The 24,918-nt window shown below is 35.2% G+C and overlaps 1 protein-coding gene across 1 annotated transcript; it reads right to left on the bottom strand.

Annotated features, from left to right (window-relative positions):
• Nucleotides 1–282: 282 nt before the first annotated feature.
• Nucleotides 283–17,394, bottom strand: LOC128534623 (solute carrier organic anion transporter family member 1C1-like). Its single transcript, XM_053509069.1, has 15 exons — nt 17,346–17,394; nt 16,255–16,311; nt 14,459–14,600; nt 12,246–12,378; nt 8,997–9,121; nt 8,356–8,502; nt 7,952–8,050; nt 6,815–7,075; nt 6,340–6,504; nt 5,664–5,859; nt 4,457–4,622; nt 3,406–3,590; nt 3,250–3,314; nt 3,024–3,141; nt 283–1,933 (listed from the first exon to the last, which is right to left on the bottom strand). Exons 2-15 carry the CDS (start codon nt 16,303–16,305, stop codon nt 1,714–1,716), a joined length of 2,073 nt encoding a protein of 690 aa, XP_053365044.1. The 5' UTR covers nt 16,306–16,311; nt 17,346–17,394; the 3' UTR covers nt 283–1,713.
• Between the last annotated feature and the right edge of the window lie 7,524 nt (nt 17,395–24,918).

Here is a 24,918-nt window from a genome sequence, read left to right as displayed (position 1 = left end):
AGCACAGTAATAAAATGTAAACTCCATGCGCACAGACTTAAGGCAGGAATCAAACCCTGGGACAGTGACAAATTCTTTAAGAAAAAATGGTAAAAGTTTTTAGACCATCTAAGTCAATCACCTGATTTTAACCCATGCATGCATTTTATTTCCTGAGGGAGAAACCCTCAAACAACATTAAGGTGGATTTAAGGTGGATTAAGCCTGAAGCTACGCTTTAAGATATCAGCCAGAAAATTTGAAGTCCTTTAGCTAAATCCCCTAAAAAATGTGTAGACTAAATTGAAAATGTCCAAGTGGGAAGGTCCATAAACCTTAATGAGTTTTATCAAATCTGTCAGGAGGACTGGGCAACTTTTTAAAACTCCCCACACTGACCATGAATGTTTTGATCAGGCATTTGCCCTAAAGGTAGAGTAACAGGAAAGTTTATATTTAAATAAATGCAGTAGTTGAAACAAGATTTAAAAAATTCTGGTACTCTCTGTGTAGCTAGCCTCTGTAGCAGAGCTCTTTTAATTATGTTTATAATAGCTCCATTAAATTTAAATTAATGAAAGCTGATTGTTCACTGGCACATTTCACACACTGATTGGTGTTTTACAGTTAGAGCCTTTTAGAACCAAATTACAGTACAAGTTAATTTTAAGTGTTAAATCTTTTCTGTTTATAGTATATGGTTAACACTATAAAAAATAATAATTTGTTTGACTCTATATATACTGCATACACTCTATACACTCTATACAAGTAATGTCACTGCACTTTGGTGGTTTGTCCAATAGGGGGCGCCTATGCACAGCCAAATTATTTTTGGAAATAAGCATTTTTTGTCAGTTTAAACGAACATGTTTTTTCTTTAGAACTTTTTTTTTTAAACATGTGAACAAATTTTCAATTGAGAAAAGCATAAATTTTATCTTAGTGTACTATGGACAGACATCAAAGGACATCGAAGGATAGTGACACCCATTAGCATAGTGGGACAGCTGACACTTTATTTGAGCCTCTGATAACCTTTAGACTGCACTCTTGCACAGTATTAGGGCTGTTTATTTTGTCCCTTTTTCTGACCAGTGTAGTTGCGTTAAGGGTCATTTAAACATTTAGGGTCAGTGTGGAAAGTGGGAAAGGTTATAATGACTAAGGGATATTCTAATGTACAAGTGGGCATATTTAATTTTGAATAACTTGAAAAATCCTCAATACATCATAAGGTGCTGCCATTTAATACTACTAAAGTTTATGTAAATACATTCACATTCATAAATTATTTCCTCTGAAGTCCTAATTGTGACAATTGGAATACACATTTAAAAAAAAAAAAAAATCTGTTTAGAGTCTGTTCAAAGGAACAGTTAGTTGGGTTTAAGTAAACATTTGACTTGCTGAAAATTTGGTATAGTGAAAATAAACTTAAATAAATCGACATACACATTTATGAATACTGATTGTTTTACTGACCAGACAATGCAACAGACTAATTTCATAAACTTTAAGGATTTTGTGTAAAAAATTTATAATATTAAAATCAAAGCAAACGCTGCATTCTAAGTGTGTGTGTTGTAACAAGCAATCTCAGGGCTACATACAATCCTAGCAATTCTAGTACCGAACAACTAACATCACAAACTGTACACTTTACAAGATCCTCATCATGTAATCAACATGAGTAGAGCTTATAGAACATGTTTGTTTTTGCCACATGAGAATTCAGATACTAGTCTCCCTATCCAGCTCTTCCTTGTACTTTACAATAGCTGAAGGGGCATTTTCATTATCACTGGCTGTATTGTTGGCTCCAGGCTCTTTGACTGTGGTCTGGTTTTGCAATGCCATCTTCCGTTGCCGGTGTAATATTCTGTTAAATAGAAGTGCCCACAGCAGAAAAACCAAAATAGACAGTCCATAGATGAGGCCCAAGAAAGTTTTTCTGGAAGATAAAAACAGTCATTTTAAAGTGCATACGGCAAGTTTGGATACACCTATTAATTTGTGATTTGTTTTCTACATTAAAAAAAATACTGGAGATTTCAAAACACAATGAAATAACACAATAAAATAAAGTAACAGTCAGTTGTTATTTTAAGACATAGTTCAGCTGTTCTGGAATAGATGCAAGAACAGTATTGTCAAGTGCATTTGCAAAAATATTAGATCCTGTAGGAAGGCTTTACAGAGCGCAAGTAGCAAACACATCTCAGTATCAACTGTTCAGAGGAGATTATTGCATAATATGAATGCATAAGTATAGTTTATAAAATGTTGAAAGAATCAAAAATCAGGAAAGGTCAAGGATCTAGAAGGTGTGTCCAAACTTTTGCCTGGTAGTGTATATATAGTTAAAGATAATATCGCCAATTAGAGTCACAACATGTGACTCTGTACAACATTTACAGTCCTATGCTGAGCAAAATAAAGAGCATGCATACAGTCTTACATCTTTTAGCACCTATCCAGACAAGTTATTATTTTTTTATGTGTTTAACTGTAAATAGACTTGGTTTCATAAGATAGGTAACAGTGCATGCAAAGTTTAAATATACTGTAGGAGTAGTGCATCTTTATTAAAACATAAAAAATTTTAACAGAAGAAACTTCCAAATGAAAGGTGCGCCGAGATTGTTGCATCATTCACAGGCAGATTTGAGGCTGTCATTGCTGCCAAAGGTGCTTTAACCAAGGACTAAGTGATGGGACTGATTATTTATGTAAATGAGATATTTCATTTAGTATCTATATAAATATAAAAAAGGTTGTTTTTTTTGTACATTGGTCAGAACTCTTAATGATATTATGTAAATCTTAATCAGAACTTTAAATGATATTATGTTTTATAGATTGGAGGACACCAAAATTTTACACCCTAATTTTAAGATACAGTAAGTGTGAAACATAACAAAATGTTGAAAACTTAAAAGGGTCTAAAATTTTCTATAAGCAATGTACAGTATGAATGTGCATGTTGTTTTAATGTCAAGATAGTGCTACGGCAATTTTTTCATATGCATGTATGTATTTACCTAAAAGCATCAGCATTGTAAAGTCGACATGCACCCTTGCCTCCACATTGCTTTGTTCCCCATTTCAGACACGTCCTGTCAATCAAAGCACCAAAATATATCGTAGGAGGGATTCCACCTGAAAATATTCCATGATTATATCAAACAGTTAATAGTATTAGCAAGTGCCATTAGCATTTTGTCTAAATGTTGAGAAGAAGCAAAATACTACTGTATACTATAATACCCAGGGTCCTGACTATTAATACTTGCATTCCAATAGCAAAAGACTTTAAGTCTGGCTCAATAGTCCTAAAAGATAGGGGAAAGGAAACATTTTTTTATTAAAATGTAAAGACTTAAAGGATTTAATAAATATACCAGATTTTTTGTAGAGGCCTACCTGAGCATAACAATGTATCCAGGAGTGGATCCACAAGCTGAGAAAAAGGCCCCTAGTACAGTCACCACCATGTAAATCTTAAACATGTAGTCACAGTCATCTTTGCGTGGACACTGACCCAACACTGCAGACATGTTCATACTAGGCAGTGGTGCCTCAGCAACACATGAGCAGTTGTGAAAGACCTTTAAAGAAAGGAAAATGCAATTTCAGCTGTACACAACCTATTTAGAATGGAGTAATGAATCAGGGTGGGATCTATAACATTTTATTTTTCATGTCTCTGCAAAAATAAAAATCTCACATCTAGACAACAGTAAAACCACCATAAGAGGAGTATGTTTTCTATTAGGTTGTGTAATCTTGGAATCTATATTTCTGTGTCATATGGTCATTTTTGCTAAATATCTTATGTTAAATGCTGATAAATTCACTCACTCACTCACCCACCCATCGTCTATACCGCTTTATTCTGTATTTAGGGTCGCAGGGGGGCTGGAGCCTATCCCAGGAGACTTAGGGCACGAGGAAGGGTACACTCTGGACAGGGTGTCAATCCATCGCAGGGCACACACAAACTACGGGCAATTTGGGAATGCCATTTAGCCTAATCTGCAGGTCTTTGGATTATGGAAGGAAACCGGAGTACCCAGAAGGAACCCATCAAATACGGGGAGAACATTATGCATACACATTGAACTTTGGGGTCAAATATCCTCTGGTCAGGTACTCAGTAAAGCACCCTTAGTCACATTAGTGAAGCAGCCTATTGGTGTGTGTGGCTGGTTGTCAGCAGGGAATCCTGGTAGTTAGCTTTATTTGGATTCTCTTAAGAAAAAACTGAGTCAGTAGAATACTTTAAATGCTAAAAACATTAATATAAAATTAGCCTTTTTTTCTGTAAGGAGCTAATAGAGAAATGCAGTTAAAGAAAGCCAATCAGCTTCATTGTGGATTACTTGAGGTCTTCATGCTACTCTAGATATGGCATTCATATGCTATGTGTGTACATATGGGGTGAAAAGTAGCTGTTTAAAGCAGAGAAGCTCACCATCTCCTTGCCAAATCCAGTGGAAAGCTGGCAGCCTGCAAGGCAAGGCGTGGAATATGTCAGGCCATTATAGGAGCATACTGGATCCCAGTGTTTTACAGAGCAGGAGCATTCTGAATTACATTGAGACAACAAACTCTGCTGCTGTGCGGAAACATCCGGAATCCTGGCGGACAGAAACAAAGCCAAAACTTATGATTTAAAAAAATCAATAGCTGCTTAAAAGGATTACAATTACAATTTATATGTCATGTAAAAGAGCAACACTTGACCTCTATTTGACATAATTAAAATGGATAATTAAAATAGAAATTGTTCTTTGCTGCTGTTTTGAACAGTATTGAAATGCTTTAAAAAACATTAAAATTTCCCCTGTGGGACGAATAAAAGTATATTTTATCTTATAAACTAGCATGCATTTTATAGTCCATACATTTTTTAAGCAAATCTATTACTAAAATACATTTACAGTAGTAAAGTTACTAATACTATATAACTATCACTATTGATGGGATGATCATTGATACTAGTCAGTGAAGATAGAAAAAAAAATGGCAATCGATTTTAACTGTTTTTAAATGGTATGGTATTGCACCTTAATTTTGATTTGTTTTTGAGTGACACACTTGAAAAAACCTTAACTACCAAAGAATTATTTCACTGTGCAGTTAAACTGATCATTAATGGGTATATTAATTATTATGAAATGGTTACTAAGTCCCATCACTAATTATCACCATAAAGACTGACATGAAAAAAATATATATTTTCAAGGTGTTAATTTATCCATAAGATGTTATTATAGATAAATAATGTTAAACCACTCTACTTCTTTTACTTACAACAGCTACTAATGAATTTGACATTTATTTTGATAATTTAATTGTGAATTAAGCATTCCATTTGTTAATATGATGTGATTTGCCTAATACGGCAAAGATTATATAAGTGTATGGCGGTTTTACGATCAAACTTCACAACTTTAATGGTTAAGTGGGCTTATTAAAATAATGCATATGTGTGTGGCAAGGCTAATGACTACTCTTTCAAGTGCTTTGAACTCATCTTGGCTAATGAGAACTTTTACAGTCACAATCAAACAATAAATCAGTTAATAAATTTGTTATAAACAGAGTTTGCATAACTACAAATCAAAAGCAGCTCGACAGATGATAAGAATATAAGCAAGAATTGGGATTGAATTTACCCCTGATAGGATACAGTGAGCCCTGCCACTTGTGCATTTCCACAGTGCAGGAAATACTGGCTCAGCATGAAGAGAAAAGCGAGAAAATAGGTTGAAATGAACATCTTGGTTGCACCAACCACACTTAGCTGGAATCTTTTCATCACAAAACCTCCACAGATGACTCCCAAAGCCACAGCAGGTACATTTAAACTACCTGGAAGAAACAGCAGAAACAGCTCCATGAAAAGTATGCAGACCCATTTGGAATTTTCAAAGAGCATAATAGAACTGTTAACCAATTGTTGCTTATGACGTTGTGTTGTATTATGGGTACCGCAATATGTGCATACAGTGCTTAAGACTGTCATGTGTCTGAACTGAAAAGGTAAAATATTAAATATCATTACATTTTCTCTCTTTTCAGTTCAGCTATATACTGTAGGATAAGTGTGATAACTCAGTAGTTGTTTTAAAATGAAAATTAAATTTGATCCACTCAAACCTAGTATTTCTTGTGACTTGATTGTGCAGTGTATTAAAAGCATTTTTGTATATCCTATAATGTTAATGTACCGAATCACAAGGCAATTTTTATCAGATTTATATTAAAATCAGTTACAAATTAGAAAATGTAGAATATCATGAATAAATCATCTCACATTTTCAACATTTCTAAAAGTAAAAAAACACTTACCCATTAGTAAGATAGCCTTGGAAGGAGATTGGCCATAAATCTGCTCCATGTATTTGGGCTTAAAAGTAATCATTCCAATGAAGCTGTTGACCTGGACCAGACCCAAGAGGATGATAACCACGTAAACAGAGTTGTTGAAAAGTCTCTTTAAAGATGGCAGGAACTCTATAGCATTAACCAAAAAAAAAAAACAGTCAAAAACATTATGTGATATGTGTGTAATACTCTAGCAACAACACCATCACAATTATTTTCTACAAATGCCACATGTTATTAGACATATACATTTATAGATGTTCAAGTAGACATGATTAAAGAAACAATACTTGACATGTGCTGAGCATCAGTTTATAGACTGCTTAATGGGAGTGTGTGAAAGGTTTGTAAATGGTAGGTTTTATATTTGATTGAGTTTATCCAAATAAACAAAAAATATTGAAAGGAACGGGGAATGATCTTAATAGTAGCGGAGTACCTTTGGCCATGTCTACCATGTTAATGGGTTCAGCTTTCTCTGGTGGTGGATTGTTTTTGTTCTCCACAGGGATAAAAGAATCTTGCTCAGTGTGATGGACACCTTGGTTTTTCCTGGCATTGCCCCCTAGTTGCTTAGGCAATGACTTGGGAAGGAACCAGAATGGGATTCCAGCCAGTAACATTACAGCACCAGTTGCCAGAAAGCCAAGCCACCAGGCTCCCACCCAGCGGGAGTCTTTGTAATTAATAGAGATGGTGTCTGTGGACATAGAAAAGAAAAACAAATACATTACTTGAAATAAATTAAGAAACACTGGATTCATTTTTAAAGCCATGCAATTTCTGTAATAAAACGATTGCCCACAACAATTAAAGTACTGAAATAAACTATTCACAAAAGTTCTCAAAAGGTATTGCATTGCTCAAATGACTGTAATGGCATTAGAAACAATTCCCATTTACTGTTCATTAGTGTCTTTATAACCTTATTATCTCGGCAATATTAAGATGGCAAGTTGCTGTACATATTTTTTTTACATTGCACTGACTGGAATGCATTCACTGTAGCTTTAGATGCACCTTTCATAGTCCTGTTATTCTGCACAATCAAAGGTCCCAGATTGCCCCCCATAGTGTCATGAAACATTTCTGAGCTTTGAAACAGTAGAAACAGTTTGTACTGGTGTCCCTGACTAATATCAAAGCCGAGCTAAGGCTCCCACACCCTGCATAAACTTTACACTCACATTCTGTTCTTATTCACATTCTTATTTATGGGTGCATTGATAAAAAGGCAGGTCGGTGAGCTGTCAAGATACCTTTTTTTAGCCTTGTGGTTATATATATTTGAAAATGTTTTAATTTTCTCTTTGTGTCCCATGGCCAAGGGGTAAATGCTATCCTTTGTATTGAACGTTTACATACTGCACTGTACATTGACCTAAATGAAGTGCTAATAATCTTAATGGGCAATAATATAACCTACATGAACATTATTGAATATGATGGATTTAAGGTACAAATTGTCATTTATTTATTTATTTTAGTTATTGTATTGCAGGATTCATCAGATCAGGTGGTAGATACAAAGTGACAGACTGACAAACTGACAGATTGACTGACTAATATATGTTACCTAAGTCCACAGCTCCAATATCCACATAGAGTTTGGCACAGAAGGAACCCAGCATAAAGCCAACCATGGGGCCCAGGATACCAATACTCTGTATACATGCTGTGTTTAGAGAAAGAGGCAAGGGCATGGGTCATTATGAAAACAATTCTTATCTTCAGAGGATTAGGTTTTTGTAGATAAGAGCAAAACAGACACAAGTGAGAGACACAGAGAGATTTCCATTTGTGACTTATAAGATATAAGATATCACTTTCCAATATGTAGCATATTATGATAACCAATATTCCACATTACGTTATGATAAGTGTAATAATGCCTGAAATACAACAATATAGCATGGACATAGATATTTGATTTGGTGCCTTGCTCAAACAGTAAAGGCTTGAAAGTTTTTTTTTTCATACCAATATAAACAGCTGTGTTTTCTTCTTTGGCAAAGTCATCCATGTAAGACATTCCAAGAGGCATCACTGGTGTCTCCCCAATCCCTCGTAGCATGTTACCCAGGAACACGTAAATCCATAAAGATGATCCTGATGTTTTCTCACACTCTGTAAGTGCAAAGATCACATTTAAGCAACTCTAAATACCGCCTAATGGCAGCTAAGATCATATAACAGCATGACAAGTTTGCAATGTTTATTTTGGGTCTTATCTTAGATTTTTCTGGGTCGCAAAGTTGAATTGTCTTAATGTGGTGGAGAAATGGTTAAGCAGGTTTTCAAAATGAAGAGGGAGTCTTGGAGTGGTTGATATAATAAATTAGTGTACACCTACAGTATGTGTATTTATCATTGTTAGATTTTTACCGTGCATATTTTGCAGTTGGGTAATAGCTGAGTTAAGAGACATAATGGGATGGAGCAAATCTGTCTATGTGACAGTATTCTAGTGAGCTTGTGTGTGAGTCTAAGGTTTCTGTGCCACAAAGCTAGAGAAAAAAACAACAACTGCACAACATCTTTGTCTCTCCCTAGTCATGCATTCTAACTGGTGCTACTGTTTTATTATAATATATTCTGATTGGATAAAGTAGCTGTCTCACCTGCTTGACTTTCAGTGGTGCTAGATTCATCATCTTGTGAATGGCTCCCATTTGAAAGACATGGGAAAACTGATTCAGTGTCGTTGACCTCAGAGAATTGTTTGATTGTTGTCTCATACTTGTACCTGTCCAAAGAAATGTCATAGCTGAGGTACATCTCTGGTAAAGCAAACATATAAATGATTACATCCATGCAATATTATCATAGCCAGCATAGTCTATATCTCAAAAAACAATATTTGTGTTACCATTTTCTATGGTTTCACATTACTTATACATTGTGCATATGGTTTTGCTAGGTTGGCTATAAATTCCTGTATGTACGGCAATGTGGTTATTGCCTTTACATGTTACCTAGTTATTTTCTGTGGTAGTGACTTTGGACTGTTTATCTTGTTGTGTTTGCACTCTGCACTCATTTTCCTGTGGAAATCAGTTTAAACTAAGAAAGCCCAGACAATGATTAGATTATTAAAGACTACTAGGTTGTATTTAGTAAACTCTATTTGTCGGTTAACTCATCTGTACTAATCTCTAAACTGCAGCAAATGTAGGACTTGTTAATGCGGTGGAGGGAACTGGTACATACTAGAAATTCTCTTCTGGGTAGAGTACAGGGTTTCAGGCTCAAATTAGAAAATGTGTGTGAGTGTGATCCATCTTCAGTGTCCTCATTGAAACTCTGTAAGAACTCTAACCTACTAAGATTACCAACTAACATTTTCAGGTTTTTTTTTTTTAGCTCTTGGGTACATTTTACAAGCCAGTTTCACAGCCACTGTACTTGTTTGTGGCAGCGACGCAAAAGCCCAGCTGTGAAAAATTAATCTAATGATCCAATGATCAGCCAGTATATAAGGGATTCAGGCAAAAACATATTGACAGTTCCAACATTCCTATGGTGTTTAGTGGGCTTGAGGTCAGGGCTCTGTTCAGGGCTCAAGCTACTTAAGTTTTTCTACTCCAACCTTAATAAACATGTCTTCACTAAGGGGTTTATCTTGGACATTGTCATGTTAAAGCACGTTCAGGCCTGATTCCCCAGTTCCAGTAAAGAAAGATTGTAAAACTACAGGGTATAAAGACATCCTATACTATTGTATGTTGTCAAATTTGTGCCAACACTTTGGTGAAGACCAACATATGGTTATTTAAGTCAGTGTCTACAGTACATAACACTGGCTATGTCATGTACTGTAACTCGTAGTTCACTCTTGGGATTGTTTGGGCTTTCCCAAGGCAATGGTAAAATCACTCTGTTGCTAAATTGATGAATGAATGAATGACTGAATAAATGAATCACATCTTTGCAGTAATACTGGAAATGGTGGGCAAAATACTGTATTAGTAAACAATCTGTGTGTACAGTTTTCAGATTCCACACATCGTAGAAAATCTTCACAACCATAAGCCCCCCCTTTTTTTTCTTACAACATGCATATCATATGCACATGCACTGAATCATTACTGAAGCTTATCAGTTTGCAATTGGACTATTCCATTTCAAAAACTTTGTCTGCGCTGTGTCTGTGACAATTAATTCACTTTTTGTTTGTACTCTGCCTGTTTTAGCCCAAAAGCTACTACTTAATTTTGTTAAGTCTATGCCTTTATTTCATCATACATTTATAGAGCTGATGTTATGCTTAAGCCATTGAGTTCACTGGAGGCACAACTATATAAATTTGGAATAGATCAAATGAGTAATGAATTTAAGTTCTATTTTACACTAGCTTTTACTGCCAGTAAAAAAATCTTTAGCCAAACACGGTAAAACAAAAGGATTTTACTGAGGTGGAAATGCTTGTAGTTGCAGTGACCATTTCATATCACATATGGTAAAATAAAAGATAAGTCTGTTTTAAATATGGATATTTCGTCTTAGGCTTATCATGCCTAACTAAGATTAATTAGAAATTAGGGAAAATTAGGGAAATGTCAAGACATGTCGTAATGATATTGCGCCATTTCTTAACATTCTGTTGAGTAATGATAAGAGTGAGTTAGTTTTCACTATGCAAACTTTACTGTGTAAGCGCAGGCCTTAAGCTAATATCTTGATAACAATTAAGCTTTATGCCTTAAGTTACTATCTGGATAACAAACCCCTTACGAAACAAGTAAGATTTTGCCAAAGTGAATCTTTACATGCAGTACCAGTTAAACATTTAGACGCACATTCTTGTGCAATGTTCTTTTCTGATTTTTTTTCCACATTGTAAAAATGTAAAATATGCAATATTTTTAAACAATTTAAACAATTTAAACAATTGATTTTTAGATGTGTCTGCTGTTTATGCTCTGTAAAGCCTTCATAATGTCTCCTGTCTAAGGTGCTGTTAACTGGTGATTTTTGAGGCTGTTTAAATAAATTTAAGTTTTGGTCTTGCTTTTCTGGGATGCTCTCACTGAAAGCCAGTTTCATTATGATGCCCGATAAGATTTGTAAATGGACTTGACAATACTCCCCTTGCAAGAAGTATCTTTCTGACTACTGTTGTTTTTGCTTTATTACATAATTTTATATGTGGTATTTCATAATGAATTAGGTTTGTGAATGTCTGTTTATTCAACAGTGGTTAATGCTGTCACATTTTCCAGCCACTGAACGAGTGTGTAACATTTTGTAGTAACACTACAGTACTGCCTTAGGAGATTGAGTAAAAGTACACGTTCAGGTAAACTTGTATTTTCTTCACCCGGTGTTAAAATATAAGCCAACAAATCTAGCTGGACAGCATCAGTTTATCTCAGGGAATTAATTTGCTTCCAGCTAGACTCCGCTCAAGAAAAATGACACACTGTTTAATAACACCAAAGGGGGTCTGCTGCCTGACCATTTGTCTAAATATCACCTAGCCCTTCGGTTTGTCTGCTATGCTGTCTGCTAAACACAGGCTCAATGAAACCTGAAAACTTTTTTCTTTCTTTCTTGCCTTCTTTCTTTCTTTCCGCTACATGTCACAGATCACTGATGATGGTATTTCTTGTCATCAAGGACAAGGACAGTCAACAAGGTGGTTTTGTAACATTTACTTACCACCAGTCACCGAAGATATTTGTCGCTGGAATTTTGAGCATATTTATATTTTCATTTTCTCATGTCTATTGCCAATCACTTATATAACAGTTTGCCTTTCGGTATTAGAAAATCTTGACAACTTATTGCCAAGTTGTTAGTTAAAAGTCAATTTCTGTGGTATTTTTTGTCCATACCCTTTGCCTGAATGTTGTTATACTGTAACTTACAGTCCCTGGAAAAAGTGAGGCATGGCAGTGATGAAAGAGCCAATAGCCATGATCAGACATCCCAATCCAATCAGTCTGGGTCTGTGAAGTTTTGCTCCAAAATAACTCACAAATGAGATCACCAGCAAGTTGCCTACACAAGTGAAGAAAAAGAAACCCAGCAGTTAAAAAAATTTAATTATAAAAAGCATCATTTTAACCATAAAAACTTCTGTGGAAGCAAATCATGCAGCATGAACTTTGTAGTATGCATGTAACATAAAATTATTTTTTAATTGTGTGGCCAGTCAGCAGAGGTGGGTAGTAAGAACTTATGTTTACTCCGTTACATTTACTTAAGTAAAAATTTACTTATGTGAGTAAAAAAAAATTTACTCCACCATACTTCTTACTTTTACTTGAGTAGATTTGTGAAGATGTTGAATGTTGAAATATAAGTAAATAAGCTAGTGGATAAAATATATAAGTTTCTTACATTTGTTCTGCTGGACACAGTTTATTGTAAAGTGAGACCTCTTGTACATGATCGAATGTTAATTTCTATCTGCTGAGCCATTTATAGGGCATCTGAATATACGGTATATCTTACACTGGAAATAGTTTACACTGTTTAAACATACATATGTTACTTAAAGTAGGTACTGTATATGTTTCAAAATCTGAAAAGTAAGATTATTGAGATTATTTAGTTAGCTATTAGCTGAGGAACTACAGTACAACCCCAAATCCAAAAAGCTGGGACAGTATGACAATTGGCAATAAAAACAAAAAAGGAATCATCTACAACCTCTCTTCACCTTAAATTATATTGACACTATACCAACACATGCTTTAATGATTTACCATATGAACTTATTTGTTTGTTAAAAATATACACTAATTTCAAATCTGGTGCCTGCAACATCCTGCAAAAAAAGGCTGGGACAGGCTGGGACAATTATAAATGACAATATAATGAGAAACAAGTGCTGGTCAACTAGTGAAATAAAACAAAGTAAGGTCTAGTCTTTCTAGAGTAAGGATGGGGGTTTTTCCCCAACAGATGCACCAGCAAATAGTCCAGTACTTTCAGAATAACAACAGCTATCCAATGTTAGCAGACATTATAATCAAGAAATTCAAGGAGACCTATCAAATCTCAAAGCTTAATGGCCAGGGACAAAGAAACAAATTGTGTAAATCCCAATCTGTCAGTCTTAAAAAAAAAAGTTTCATGATTCTGTAGTGGATATCATGTTCAAAAACACTTTCAGTATGTAAACCTTGGTCCAGTAACAACATTTGTTACTTTATTTACAAATGCAACGTCCAAAGACATCAAAGATTTTTCTTGGCTCTGTCCCATCTGTGGCGCATGTTTTTTGTAGTCTAATGTACCAAAAAAAAAAAGTTTTTGGAAACAGAACTAATCATGTTCTCTGGAACAAAAGAGGTAAAGGGGAATCCAAGCTGTTATTGGCATCAGGGCCAGAAGAGAGCATAAAAGTCATGGTATGGAGTGTGCCAACGTGCATGGTTGCATATCTGCATGGGCACCATTAATGGGGAAAAATGTTTTTTTTGGAGCACACTGTGATCCAAACACCATTTTTTTTTTCACGTATATCTTTTAGCAGGACAATACCAAACCACATTCTGCTCATTTATACGTACAGTACAGGGCTGCTAAACACAGAGTATCAGTGCTAGACTGGCCTGCTTACCCAAACTGAGAAAGTGTGGTGCATTAAGTGCAAAATGTGGCAATGAAGACCCCATGCAATTGCACAGCTTAAAGGCCTGCATAAATGGATGAATGGGGGAAACTCTAATAGCTAAACTTGACCAAATTGAATCTCCAGTGCCCAAATGTGTCAAGTTCTTCTTAACAGAAATAGTGATGGTACACAATGTTAAACAGTCAGCTGTTCCAACTTGCTGGGGGGGGGGAATTTGAAATTAGTGCATATTTTCATCAAACAATTAAATTCACATGATGACACATCAAAAATATATGTTATCAATAATAAGTGTTTTCAATATAATGAAAGGTGAAGATAGTTTATGGGTAACTTCTTTTTGGTTTTATTGCTAATTTGCATAATATCCCAATGTTTCGGAAATTTGGGTATTTATATGTGTGTGCGTGTGTGTGTGCGTGTGTGTGTGTGTGTGTGTGTGTGGGTAAAATGTTTTTTTTTACATATAGGTAAAAAATACATCTTTCTTCCTACCAATTTCAAAGCTTCCATCAATGAATCCAGTTTGGGAGCTGGGAATTTCAAAGCGTCTCTCAATCTGGGTGATTGAGCTTTTCATGTAGCTGCCCTGTAATGCTTTGGCAAAGTAGACAAAGGACAAGGAGGCCAGAAACATCTAAGACAAATAAACATTAGAACAAAAAAGGGAAAATGAGATGAGAGGGAATAAAAAAAATAAAAATAAAAATAACATATTGAATACACTTTTTTTCCCCCCGAGATATTTAAAAACTTGTTATATGTAATAATACAAATATAAGATTATACATTATTCATAATTTATTCATTATTAATTTAATATTTGCAGATTTTATTGTGTTTTTACTTGCGTATGTATGTATGTGTTGTAAGTGTGTGAAAACCTTTTATATTTCTAATCTATAGTTTTGTGCCAATTCTTATACTGTACTTATTTTTTTTACATTTGTTTAATTATATTAATGATATTTATATAGGCTATTTTTAAATTTTATATATGAAATAAGATATTATTATTATTAATATTATTATTATTACTATTATTATTATTATTATTATTTTAGTTGTTGATGTTGCTTCTGATGTTTATTGGTTTATGAGTTACATGGGAAGTGAATAAAGTCTCCATGAAAATGTTGAGCTTTGCTACACCCCTTACAAATTATTTTAACAATATAAAATCGCTATAGTATTAATCTTTTAGTATTAGAAATTCTAATATGTATTGTAGTTTTTTGAGTATGGGTTAAATATTAAAAGATCTTGGTCACAGTTTGTCCCAAAATTTGCAAGGGTTACTTTTCTGTCAATCATCACCAGCTTTCCTAACAAAATACATGCAAAGGAATTGTTGCCAAAGAGTGGTGGTTTTCCCAACAAGAGTCCTAATTTGTCTAAATGCTTGTGTTCCAATATTATACACATATGACCGTTTTTTAGAAGGAAAGATTTTCATGTGCTTTAGGGACAGAGTAATTGCAATGCAGGTCAGAGCTTATTGTTTTCTGTCATTTCTTCTGCTTTCTGTTCATCCTGCAACTGTTTTTTTGAGGGGCTGCTGAGTTCCCCCTTTTTCTTATTACATTCTTGTGTCGCACACCTGTCATGTACTTCCATAAGATACCACTTAAATATTGCCAAGACAGTTTTAATGACAGGGACAATTCATTGCTATGGCTTACTCACTCATTGTCTATACCACTTTATTTTGTATACATACTGTAGTTGCTTTAGCAATGCAAATTGGGAGAAAATGCAAACCCCATGTACACAGACTCGGGGTGGGAACAGAACCCGGACCCTTGTCGCAAGGCGACAGTGCTTACCACTAAGTGCTAGTTTATATTGTTTATATCAAGTGTTTCTTTATATTTAGGAGACTTATTTACCTTCATTTTGATTGCTATTTCTTACATGAAAACAGTGGTAGTGTCTTAAAATGAATTCAGGTGCAATTTGCTTGCTATTTTTTTTTTTTTTTTTTTGCAGCACTTAGAAAATCTAGAACTTGACTTATTTTCATGTAGCCTTCACATGTATACATTTTAATATTAAGGCTAAATGCATGTAAATGTATGTTTAGTGCTTATGTGCACTTTTTGTACATTAAATAACAAAAAACCTCACATGTCAATTCTTATTTTCCCTCTAAAACTGGTAACAGTTTTGGAAAAAGCTCATAAACAAGATTTTATGTTACAAAAGATCATTAATGTAATTGCATATAATTACACAGCAAAAACATAAAAACCGAATTTTAAGGGGTGTCTTTAAGGGACAGAATCACTGACCTTCAGTTTGGAGCAGCATGGCTGCCGGGGTCCTTTCTTCTCCACACTCATGGTAGCCTGTAAGTGCACAAGATAAGTGAGGATAACACAGCAACCCTAGAATAGTGGCTAGCATTATTGTTGTTTTTAACCTTTGAACATTATTTGAACCCTCAGAAAACAGAAGCTAAGAGGAAGGACCCCTGACGACCCTCTTTCAGGACATTTTCAGACAACACCACCCACTTCCTGGAAGAGGAAGAGTGTTGAGAAAAATCAAAGAATTTGAGGATGATTTCCATGACCCCTTTCCGTTGTTAAATACCTTGATGATATTGATTTGATGATAAGGACAATGAGTATTATGTTTAAAAACTGAAGGACAGATGTTTTTGAGGTTTGCATTCTGTGAACTAAAATATCCTAGAACAAACTACAAAACACTTGTTTTTATATGACAAATGTATTTACAACAATTGCTGTACTTAAAAATATAAAATATATCTGTAATATATAATAGAAGGATTCGGGCAGACTTGGTTAAATAAAATGAACATGTATATTTGAACGAGTATATATAAAATTTATTTAATGTTTGCTTTAAGTAGAATTTTAAATATTCAGGGAACATAAAAACTGTTAACAAATGACTACATATAAGTAAATATAAGTATAAGTGGATTTAAAAAGAAAAAAGAAGAAAATTGACTGCCTAATGATTATATTCAAATGAATACTGTTCAAAGCAGCGTATTATTATTGAATATAGGTTGTTATGTGTATTCATTTAATAAAAGGCTAAATTAACTAAAGAATAAATAAATAAATGTTTCTAGATTATTTGTAATCTCATTTGTGCTTGCTTTTAATAGGACAATTGCATGTGCATAAAACTTCTCATAACATAAAAAATCATATCTTATTCAAATCAAATATACTGATTGTCAAGTCACCTCACATTATAGTTATACATACAAAATGTTATAATTTAAAAAATGTGCTATTGCATTTACTCTATAATATCACATACAAAAACTATTCAAAACCGATGGTTTGAATATACTATGATTTTAAAAGATCATGTAAAGATCATGTAAAAAGTGGGCAATTACCTGCTCTCAAGATCAGAATCTTCAGAATGAATAGAGGAAGAGAGACACGTATAAGGGTAGTTGTGGCTTTTAAATGGGACTTTGCACCAAGCATGTTCCCCACTGTTTGCACAAGTAATGCACAATTCACACACACACACACTAATTAAATTAATAAACGAATTTGTGATTGCATTTTCAGGGTAAATAGCTAAGGTGGATGTGAAAGATAAAAAGCTTTCTCCCAGCAAGCAAGTAGTTATTGTTTTTTTCAACAGGGTCAGTGTTACATTAAAAAGTTGACTCTGGGTGTTAATTGCTGCTATCGCAATAACTTTAACAGCAGATATAACCTAACTAGTTCAAAGTTTTTGTTTTTTTATACAAGCCACTCCCTATGTCTAAGACACATTGTGTAGCATATAACCATGATTCATGTTAGGTGTTCTTTTTGTGTGTGTGTGTCTTTCAGTCTAAACATAAATCCTTCCAGAGACAGAGAAGTGAGTGATAGAGGCCAGGAGAGGGAGATGGGTCCAAAATCCAAAAAAAATCCAAAAATCCACAGAGAGGCAGACCAAGATGATAAGATGATCTCTGATAAGATTAAGGCAACTATGATTAATCATGATGATGATGATGATAAATCATGGCCTCTTAATGAAAGAGGTTGGAATGCGGGTCAAGTAAAACCGCCATGCCGCAGAGTGGCATCTGTTGTGCAAATATTTCTGAAAACAAACAGTTAATGTCACAACAGAGTGTCATTTTCATTGTTCAAATGTATCCATACATTTAAAAGGTTTAAATATATAGTTACTGACCTTATACTATGACCATATGTGCTTGCTATTTAGTGAAGTTTTGTGAAGCAGATATTAATATTGAGGCACATAGAAGATGCAAACTCAAGGTGCCAAAATATCTACATTATAATTGATTTGCAGATTTAAAAAAACATTTAATTCTGTTTATCATAAAGGTTGTCTGGGCAACATAAGAAAGCATGGCATTAGCATCCAGGCTGGTTGCAGCAATAAAAGAACTGTATGTAGAGCCATTAGTGGCTGCCACACTATGGGTACTAGACAGGAAGACCCATTGTCTCCACAGTTCATATCATTGTCAGAAAGAATAATGGAAAATATGGAAGCAGACTCTAGAAAAGAAATAAATATTGGAAGGCAAATAGTTAAAGATCTGAAATTTGCAGATGCCATTAATATACATACTGACAACAAACGCACTGAACATCCAAGAGCAATTACATGCATTAGATCAAATGAAAAATAATATACATATTTATACATAAATAAGGACAAGACATACAGCACACTAAGCAGACATACAGAATAAAAAGTTGACACATAAAAGAATCCAAAGATATCTCGGGCAAGAAAAAATATTGGCAAAGTTATCAAGGAGAAAAAATTGGGCCTGTTTCTTTAGAGAGGAAGAAACATTAATCAGTTTGACGACAGAGAGAAACAGAAATTGGAAACAGTGAGTAGGAAGAGCGACATGAAGATGGATTGATGACATCAAAGAATGGGTAGGAGTATGGGAGGACAGCAATAAAATGATGACCAAAAGAACAGGATTCTGAAAAATATCACGATAGTAATGAAAATGACCACTGGCCATGGTCCATAAATGGACTCCAGGGACGGACGGACGGACGGACGGTAGATGGATGGATGGATGGATGGATGGATGGATGGATGGATAGATAGATAGATAGATAGATAGATAGATAGATAGATAGATAGATAGATAGATAGATAGATAGATAGTATTAAAGATATTTGTCCTAATAGCTTAAAATAAATACTAATAATAATAAATTTTGAGGTAGAATAAAACCTGTGGTTTTGTCAACATGAAATGCGAAAATAAAAGAGATGAGCTCAATCCTTGTAAATGTGTTACTGTATATTTGTTTGTAAATGTTAAGGTGGCACAGTGGCATAGTGGTTAGCACTGCCTTGCACCTCCAGGTTGGTAATTAGTTTGGAGGGACCTGATGCAAAAGGGAGCAGAAAAGCAAATTCTGTAAAGCAGCAATTGACCATTAGTGAAAGAGGATGGAGACTCAGGATGAGAGGTAGACAACCCAAAGGCAGAATGGGTACCCAGGCAGAGACATATACCTAATGAAATACAAGCCATGATTGTAGACCATGTCATAAATTACTGTCTCATTATGAAAGAAACAAGTCATCAAATGCAGCCAAATATAGGATGGTCCACAGTTTTATCCATAATTAAAATATTTAAGAGGGGAAAACAGGTGTTTTTTTTAATGCAATTTTTTTATGTTTATAATTATTGTATTGCATTTATACTCGTATTTACATACTCTTTTTACTGAAATATGTCATATACCTAACAGGACTGCATGCCAAAACAATTCTGGTGGCAGAAGAGGATGTTTTCTATTCCACAACAGGAGCTATAAGTTTGCTACACTTTGACTGCAAATAATGACATTAGACTACAAGATATTCAGAGCAGAATTGTGGCAGATGATGGTATTTTTCAAAACATCACTTCAGTAAGTCTTTACACAATTGACAGAGTGCTAAAGAGGCCCCAGATCACAATGAAGCAATTCTACACGATATCTTTTGAAATAAACATCAACAAGTTAAAGGAGCTGGCGCGCAGTATGTGGAGGTACGTTTTCTTGCTTAAAAAATAGGTGTCCTAGGGACATGGCCGTAAAAAAATATTGGAGGAAAGAAATTAAGCTAGGGGGAAATATGTATTTTATACAGTCTGCGACAAAATGTTTTGCGAAATCTCGCAAAACTTGACTCTTCAGTGTTACCGATTTGGTCCAGCAGGTGACAAACTTGATCTTTAACAGGGAAGGAGCGTGATACCGATCTCGTCCAGTAAGCGTCAGTATTGTGCTGGCTGCCAACTGCTAAAAAAAAAAAAAAGAAAAAAGAAAAAAAAGAAGAAGAAGCAAACAGGCTACTATTCGGATTAGAGTTACACGTGCATTGTTGAACAGGCACCAGGAGAATTTTACTTTATATTTTAAAACTCTACTAAAGTAGAAAAAGACAGTTTGTACGTTTGAAAGCTTGCCCTGTCCGTAATTTGGCACTGGAAGATTGGTCCGGAAGTATGAGTCACGTGGTCACAATTTTTTCCAGTGTCTCATTATTATACTTCCTCAGATATTTTACCTTTGAATGTATTTTTTCCCTCGCACATGCATTTTATAGGTTTCGTAAAAAAATAATATTTTAAATATTTAGATTTTAAATGTCCACATTAATATAGATCAGTAAAGAACCTAAAGTATAAACATGTTCATAGTAATTAAAAAATTTTTTAGGAAAAATTGGAACTGGAAGGAAATAAAAGGCCTCATATCCCTCTAAAAACGTATCTCTGAAAATGCAGTGGATAGTGCATTACATAGGTGTAATTTTCATTGCACCAGCACTGCACAGGATTAGATTGCTGCCCACTAGTGGATAAAGATGGAATTTTTCTGCCATATTCGCCATTTCTAAATTCTTATTGGAACCCATTCAGCCTGAAGGTTAAAAGTGACTATATGACCACAAACCCTGCAACCAAGTTTCCCTAATTGGTGTGTGGCGGCGAAGGGCTTTTCAGGGCAACTAAGTGTTTAGGTTTAACACTAAAAAGATCCAATTATGCCACCCTGGGAACTCACTCCAGGGACAAAAAGAAGACATTTAAACCACTTAATTTAGGTGTAAAGCACACAAGTTTGATTACTTCACAGTAGGCAGAAGACGTGGATAAAATAAGATAATGTTTATTAATACAGTTATTTAAGAACACACTAAAAACAAAAGAAACCAAAAAGAAAAACTAGTTCAAACAAGAGAACACAAATTACAAAAGAAGGAAAAACTAAATGAAAAACCAGATTGAAATGTATATATTTCTGGATAAAACAAAACGAAAAGATACCAACAGAGCTGAGGTTTACAGTGGCCAAAAACAAAGTAGAGAGTCTTTTACTGGAGCACACTTCCACACAATGATCGCGCTTTCAAACACTCTAAGTGTAACACTGCACACAATTGGGAAGAACCACCACCACAGCGAGAAAGGAAAATCACAGAACCTCAGCCCCTACAATAAACAAAGAAAATAACTAAAACAAAAGACTCCAGCAATATTACAAACATCACCTACTGAGACATCTTCTGACAACAATGAGTATCAAAAGTAAACAGAAGTACATCAAAAAGAGTCATGAGACAAATGTACAGAGTAGTCTCTATTAAAGATCAACTGTCATGAAGTACAGCTATTCAATTATACAGTATATACAATGGAAACAACCATTATACAATACAGCCAAAAGAACAATGATAAAGAAAAACAAAACAACTAAAGTATGCCAAGAGAACCCAGCTTACTTGACCAAAGAGAAAAAGAAAGAAAAACAAATCTATAAATCTACCATACATTTGAAGCGGGCCATTGAAACAGCATAATGCCAAACAAATAAACAGTTCCCTCTTAATAATGTTTACGGCAGCACTTTCGTGAGATTAACGGCAGCGTCTTCACTATCATAAATTAGCAGCACTAGCTTCTATACTGTTATCAGCTGCGTCTTTGAAGCTGTATAAACCAACAGCACTACCGGCACCACTCAAGAAACGGCAGCCAACACAGTATTAGTAACGAGAGGGAGTTTCCTTTGATAAACACGAGAGACAGGAAACATTATTAATCAAGGAAGCCTAATCAATAAACAGGGAAAATTTTAGTTTTTTTAGAAGCTAACCAACCAAACAAGGTTAAACAAACATACCTAAAAGGTGAACGCTCACACCCACACCCACGTCAGCAACCCCAGCGCCGGAAAACATGCTATAGGATTAACAATAACCCCATTTGAGTTATACACAAACAAAACCAGTTTCACCAAAAGCCATGTTTAAACAACGTGCTTACCTGCCGCCGCTACAAACACAAACGACAAAGGGGAAACCGGGCCTGACACAACCCAATCCACCTTTAATTAGGGAGGTTTCTTGTAAACACTGCTGTTACTCACCTGAACCCACTGCGGGTGCTATATATGATGCATATAGTTCTTTATGTGGTTGCGACATTCAACAAGCTTTTACCCATGATGAACGGCTATCGCAAATATAAGGTGTGAGGTAGTGAAAACCTCCGTCCAGATGAATGAGAAACATCAGTTGTGCACTGAGATACTGATTCACTCTATACCGCTTTATCCTGTATTCAGGGTTGGCTATCCCAGGAGGCTTAGGGCCCGAGGCAGGGTACACCCTGGATAGGGTGCCAATCCATCGCAGGGCACTCACACACTACAGGCAATTTGGGAACGGCAATTAGCCTAACCTGCATATCATTGGACTGTGCAAGAAAAGTGGAGTACCCGGAGGAAACCCACCAAGCACGGGGAGAACATGCAAACTCCATGCACACAGAGATGGGAATCGAGCCTTGAACGCGGACCTTGGAGGTGCAAGGCAGCAGTGCTAACCACTACACCACCATGCCACCTGCACTAAGATCAAGACGCTTAAGATATATCTTACGTAAGTTGATTGCTTATCTGAGTGTGTTTCCTGAACTGTCCCTTTAAAGTCTTCTTGGGTCACTGCCTCTGACATCCAACGTTACAAGGCGCTGTCTACAGTCAAAGGTACTGAGTTAGTCACTCCTTTTGCATGACAGCATTAAGAAAAACAGCACTTTTTATGCAAATTAAACATTGCACAAAATTCTTCCAATAACGTTTATTTTGACATGGGTTAACTTATCAATAGCATGCCATGATAGACAAATATACTGTATAAATTAAATCACCAAACTGTTGCTAATATTTTCATGTAACCTATAATGACACAAACAGAGTATACAATCATAGTTGACTGACAAACAGCTGACAACACTCTTCAGCCAGCCAGCTTCAGAAACAATCATCTCCTATCAACCAGTGGAAGAGAAATTTTCCACCATCACTTCTCAGATTTTGCTGATTTTTTCACCAATTGTTGGTATTGGCATGAAAATAAAAAAAACCCAATTTTATTTGTCCCAACTCCCACTCGTTAAAAAATGGCAGCCATCTTGATTTTTGGCCTCAAGGTCTGCATGTATATATGTTACTCAAAAAACTAGGGGTTCCTTCACATCACCTCATCTTGAAACCAGGGGTGTGTTATGCCCTGTTTTATAGAAATCATCAAAAATTAATTGTCATCAATAGGTTTTGCAACATTTTATGATTTGACACACAGAAATGTACAGCAATATCTGTAAAATACTTAATGCATACTCATGAAATCCACTCCTTTCAAAGTAAAAGTTACCTCAAATTCTTCTGTAATGCATACTGTATCTAGTCAAAGATTGATAATGAAGTTATTCATCTCTCTACACTGAAAAGACCAATCACAGTTTTTGTTTCATCACCCTGGGTATCTGTTTCTGAAAGAACAAAGCCCACAAAAATTAGTTCATGGAATAAGACCAAAAGGTAGTAGACCTGTCAAGTTGCAGTGACATAAATAATATCAACTAGGAAAGGTATGTATTTTGTAGCTACCAAAGTCATTTAGATAGGAAATGCCTCCACAAATTTGTAAAATTTTTATAATTCTTGTACTGGCTGGCTGCACCATCTGAGAAGTAATGCACATGATTTAAATTTAGTAGAAGAACTTTCAGTGGATCTGAATCTACATGAAAAATTACATAAATATACCCAGTTTCATCTTCATATGACATTTAGCAAGTGAGTTATCAAGGAAAAGAGGATTTTAAAAAGGGGCGTGGCACATCTCGAAGCGCGTCGAGGCCAAAAATCAAGATGGCCGCCATTTTTTAACGAGCGGGAGTTGGGACAAAAAAATTGGGGGGTTTTATTTTCATGCCAATACCAACAATTGGTGAAAAAATCAGCAAAATCTGTGATCATGTGGTGGCACCCACTGGTTGATTTAAGATGGAATCACCCTGAAGCATGTCAGTTGTTGGGGTGGTATAGCGCACTTATGGAATAAATACGATGAGATGACAGAGTAGAGGTTTAATACCCCTATCTCACCTACACGGTTTCGCGCGGTGGCCGTAAGTATAGTTCATCATGATTTAGCGCGAGTTTTGGTGCCGTGATTACGTTTCCATCTTTCCACGCAAAAAATTAAACATGTTTAAGCATTACAATTACTCAGAAAAATTTATGTCTGCGGGGTTTTAAACTCCCAAGTTTATTTTCTCATTTAACTAAATCTAATTTCATTATAAAATAAACCATGAAAAAGAAAAGTCCATTCAGTCATGAATGATAGCTAATGATCAATGAAACATATTTTAAACAAAAAGTAGCAAGCAGCTGGACATCGGGACGTAGGGCATAAGTGCGACACGTTGGCCTACAAGCGCAAGTCTGAGCAGGTCAAGAAGCTCCACAATTTGTTGCCTTGGAAAGAGAAACTTATTTTAAAAATAGCCACCTCAGGCAAAATTTGAAAAGGGCTGTAGTTTTGCCTAAAGGAATAAATTAGATGAACCACCCTTTAGTTTAGCACAACAACACGCTGTTTAGCTG

Source organism: Clarias gariepinus, chromosome 12, assembly GCF_024256425.1.
Source record: "Clarias gariepinus isolate MV-2021 ecotype Netherlands chromosome 12, CGAR_prim_01v2, whole genome shotgun sequence".
Taxonomy (NCBI): domain Eukaryota; kingdom Metazoa; phylum Chordata; class Actinopteri; order Siluriformes; family Clariidae; genus Clarias; species Clarias gariepinus.
This window is presented reverse-complemented; position numbering and strand designations above follow the sequence as displayed.

Bases quoted from the DNA above. Each gene is read 5' to 3' on its own strand.
- LOC128534623 (XM_053509069.1), bottom strand. From the start codon at position 16,305: ATGAGTGTGGAGAAGAAAGGACCCCGGCAGCCATGCTGCTCCAAACTG. The intron at 3,142-3,249 runs GTATTATAGTAT...GAATATTTTCAG, and splicing joins ATTAATAGTCAGGACCCTGG to GTGGAATCCCTCCTACGATA. The intron at 1,934-3,023 runs GTAAATACATAC...TTTATCTTCCAG, and splicing joins TACAATGCTGATGCTTTTAG to AAAAACTTTCTTGGGCCTCA.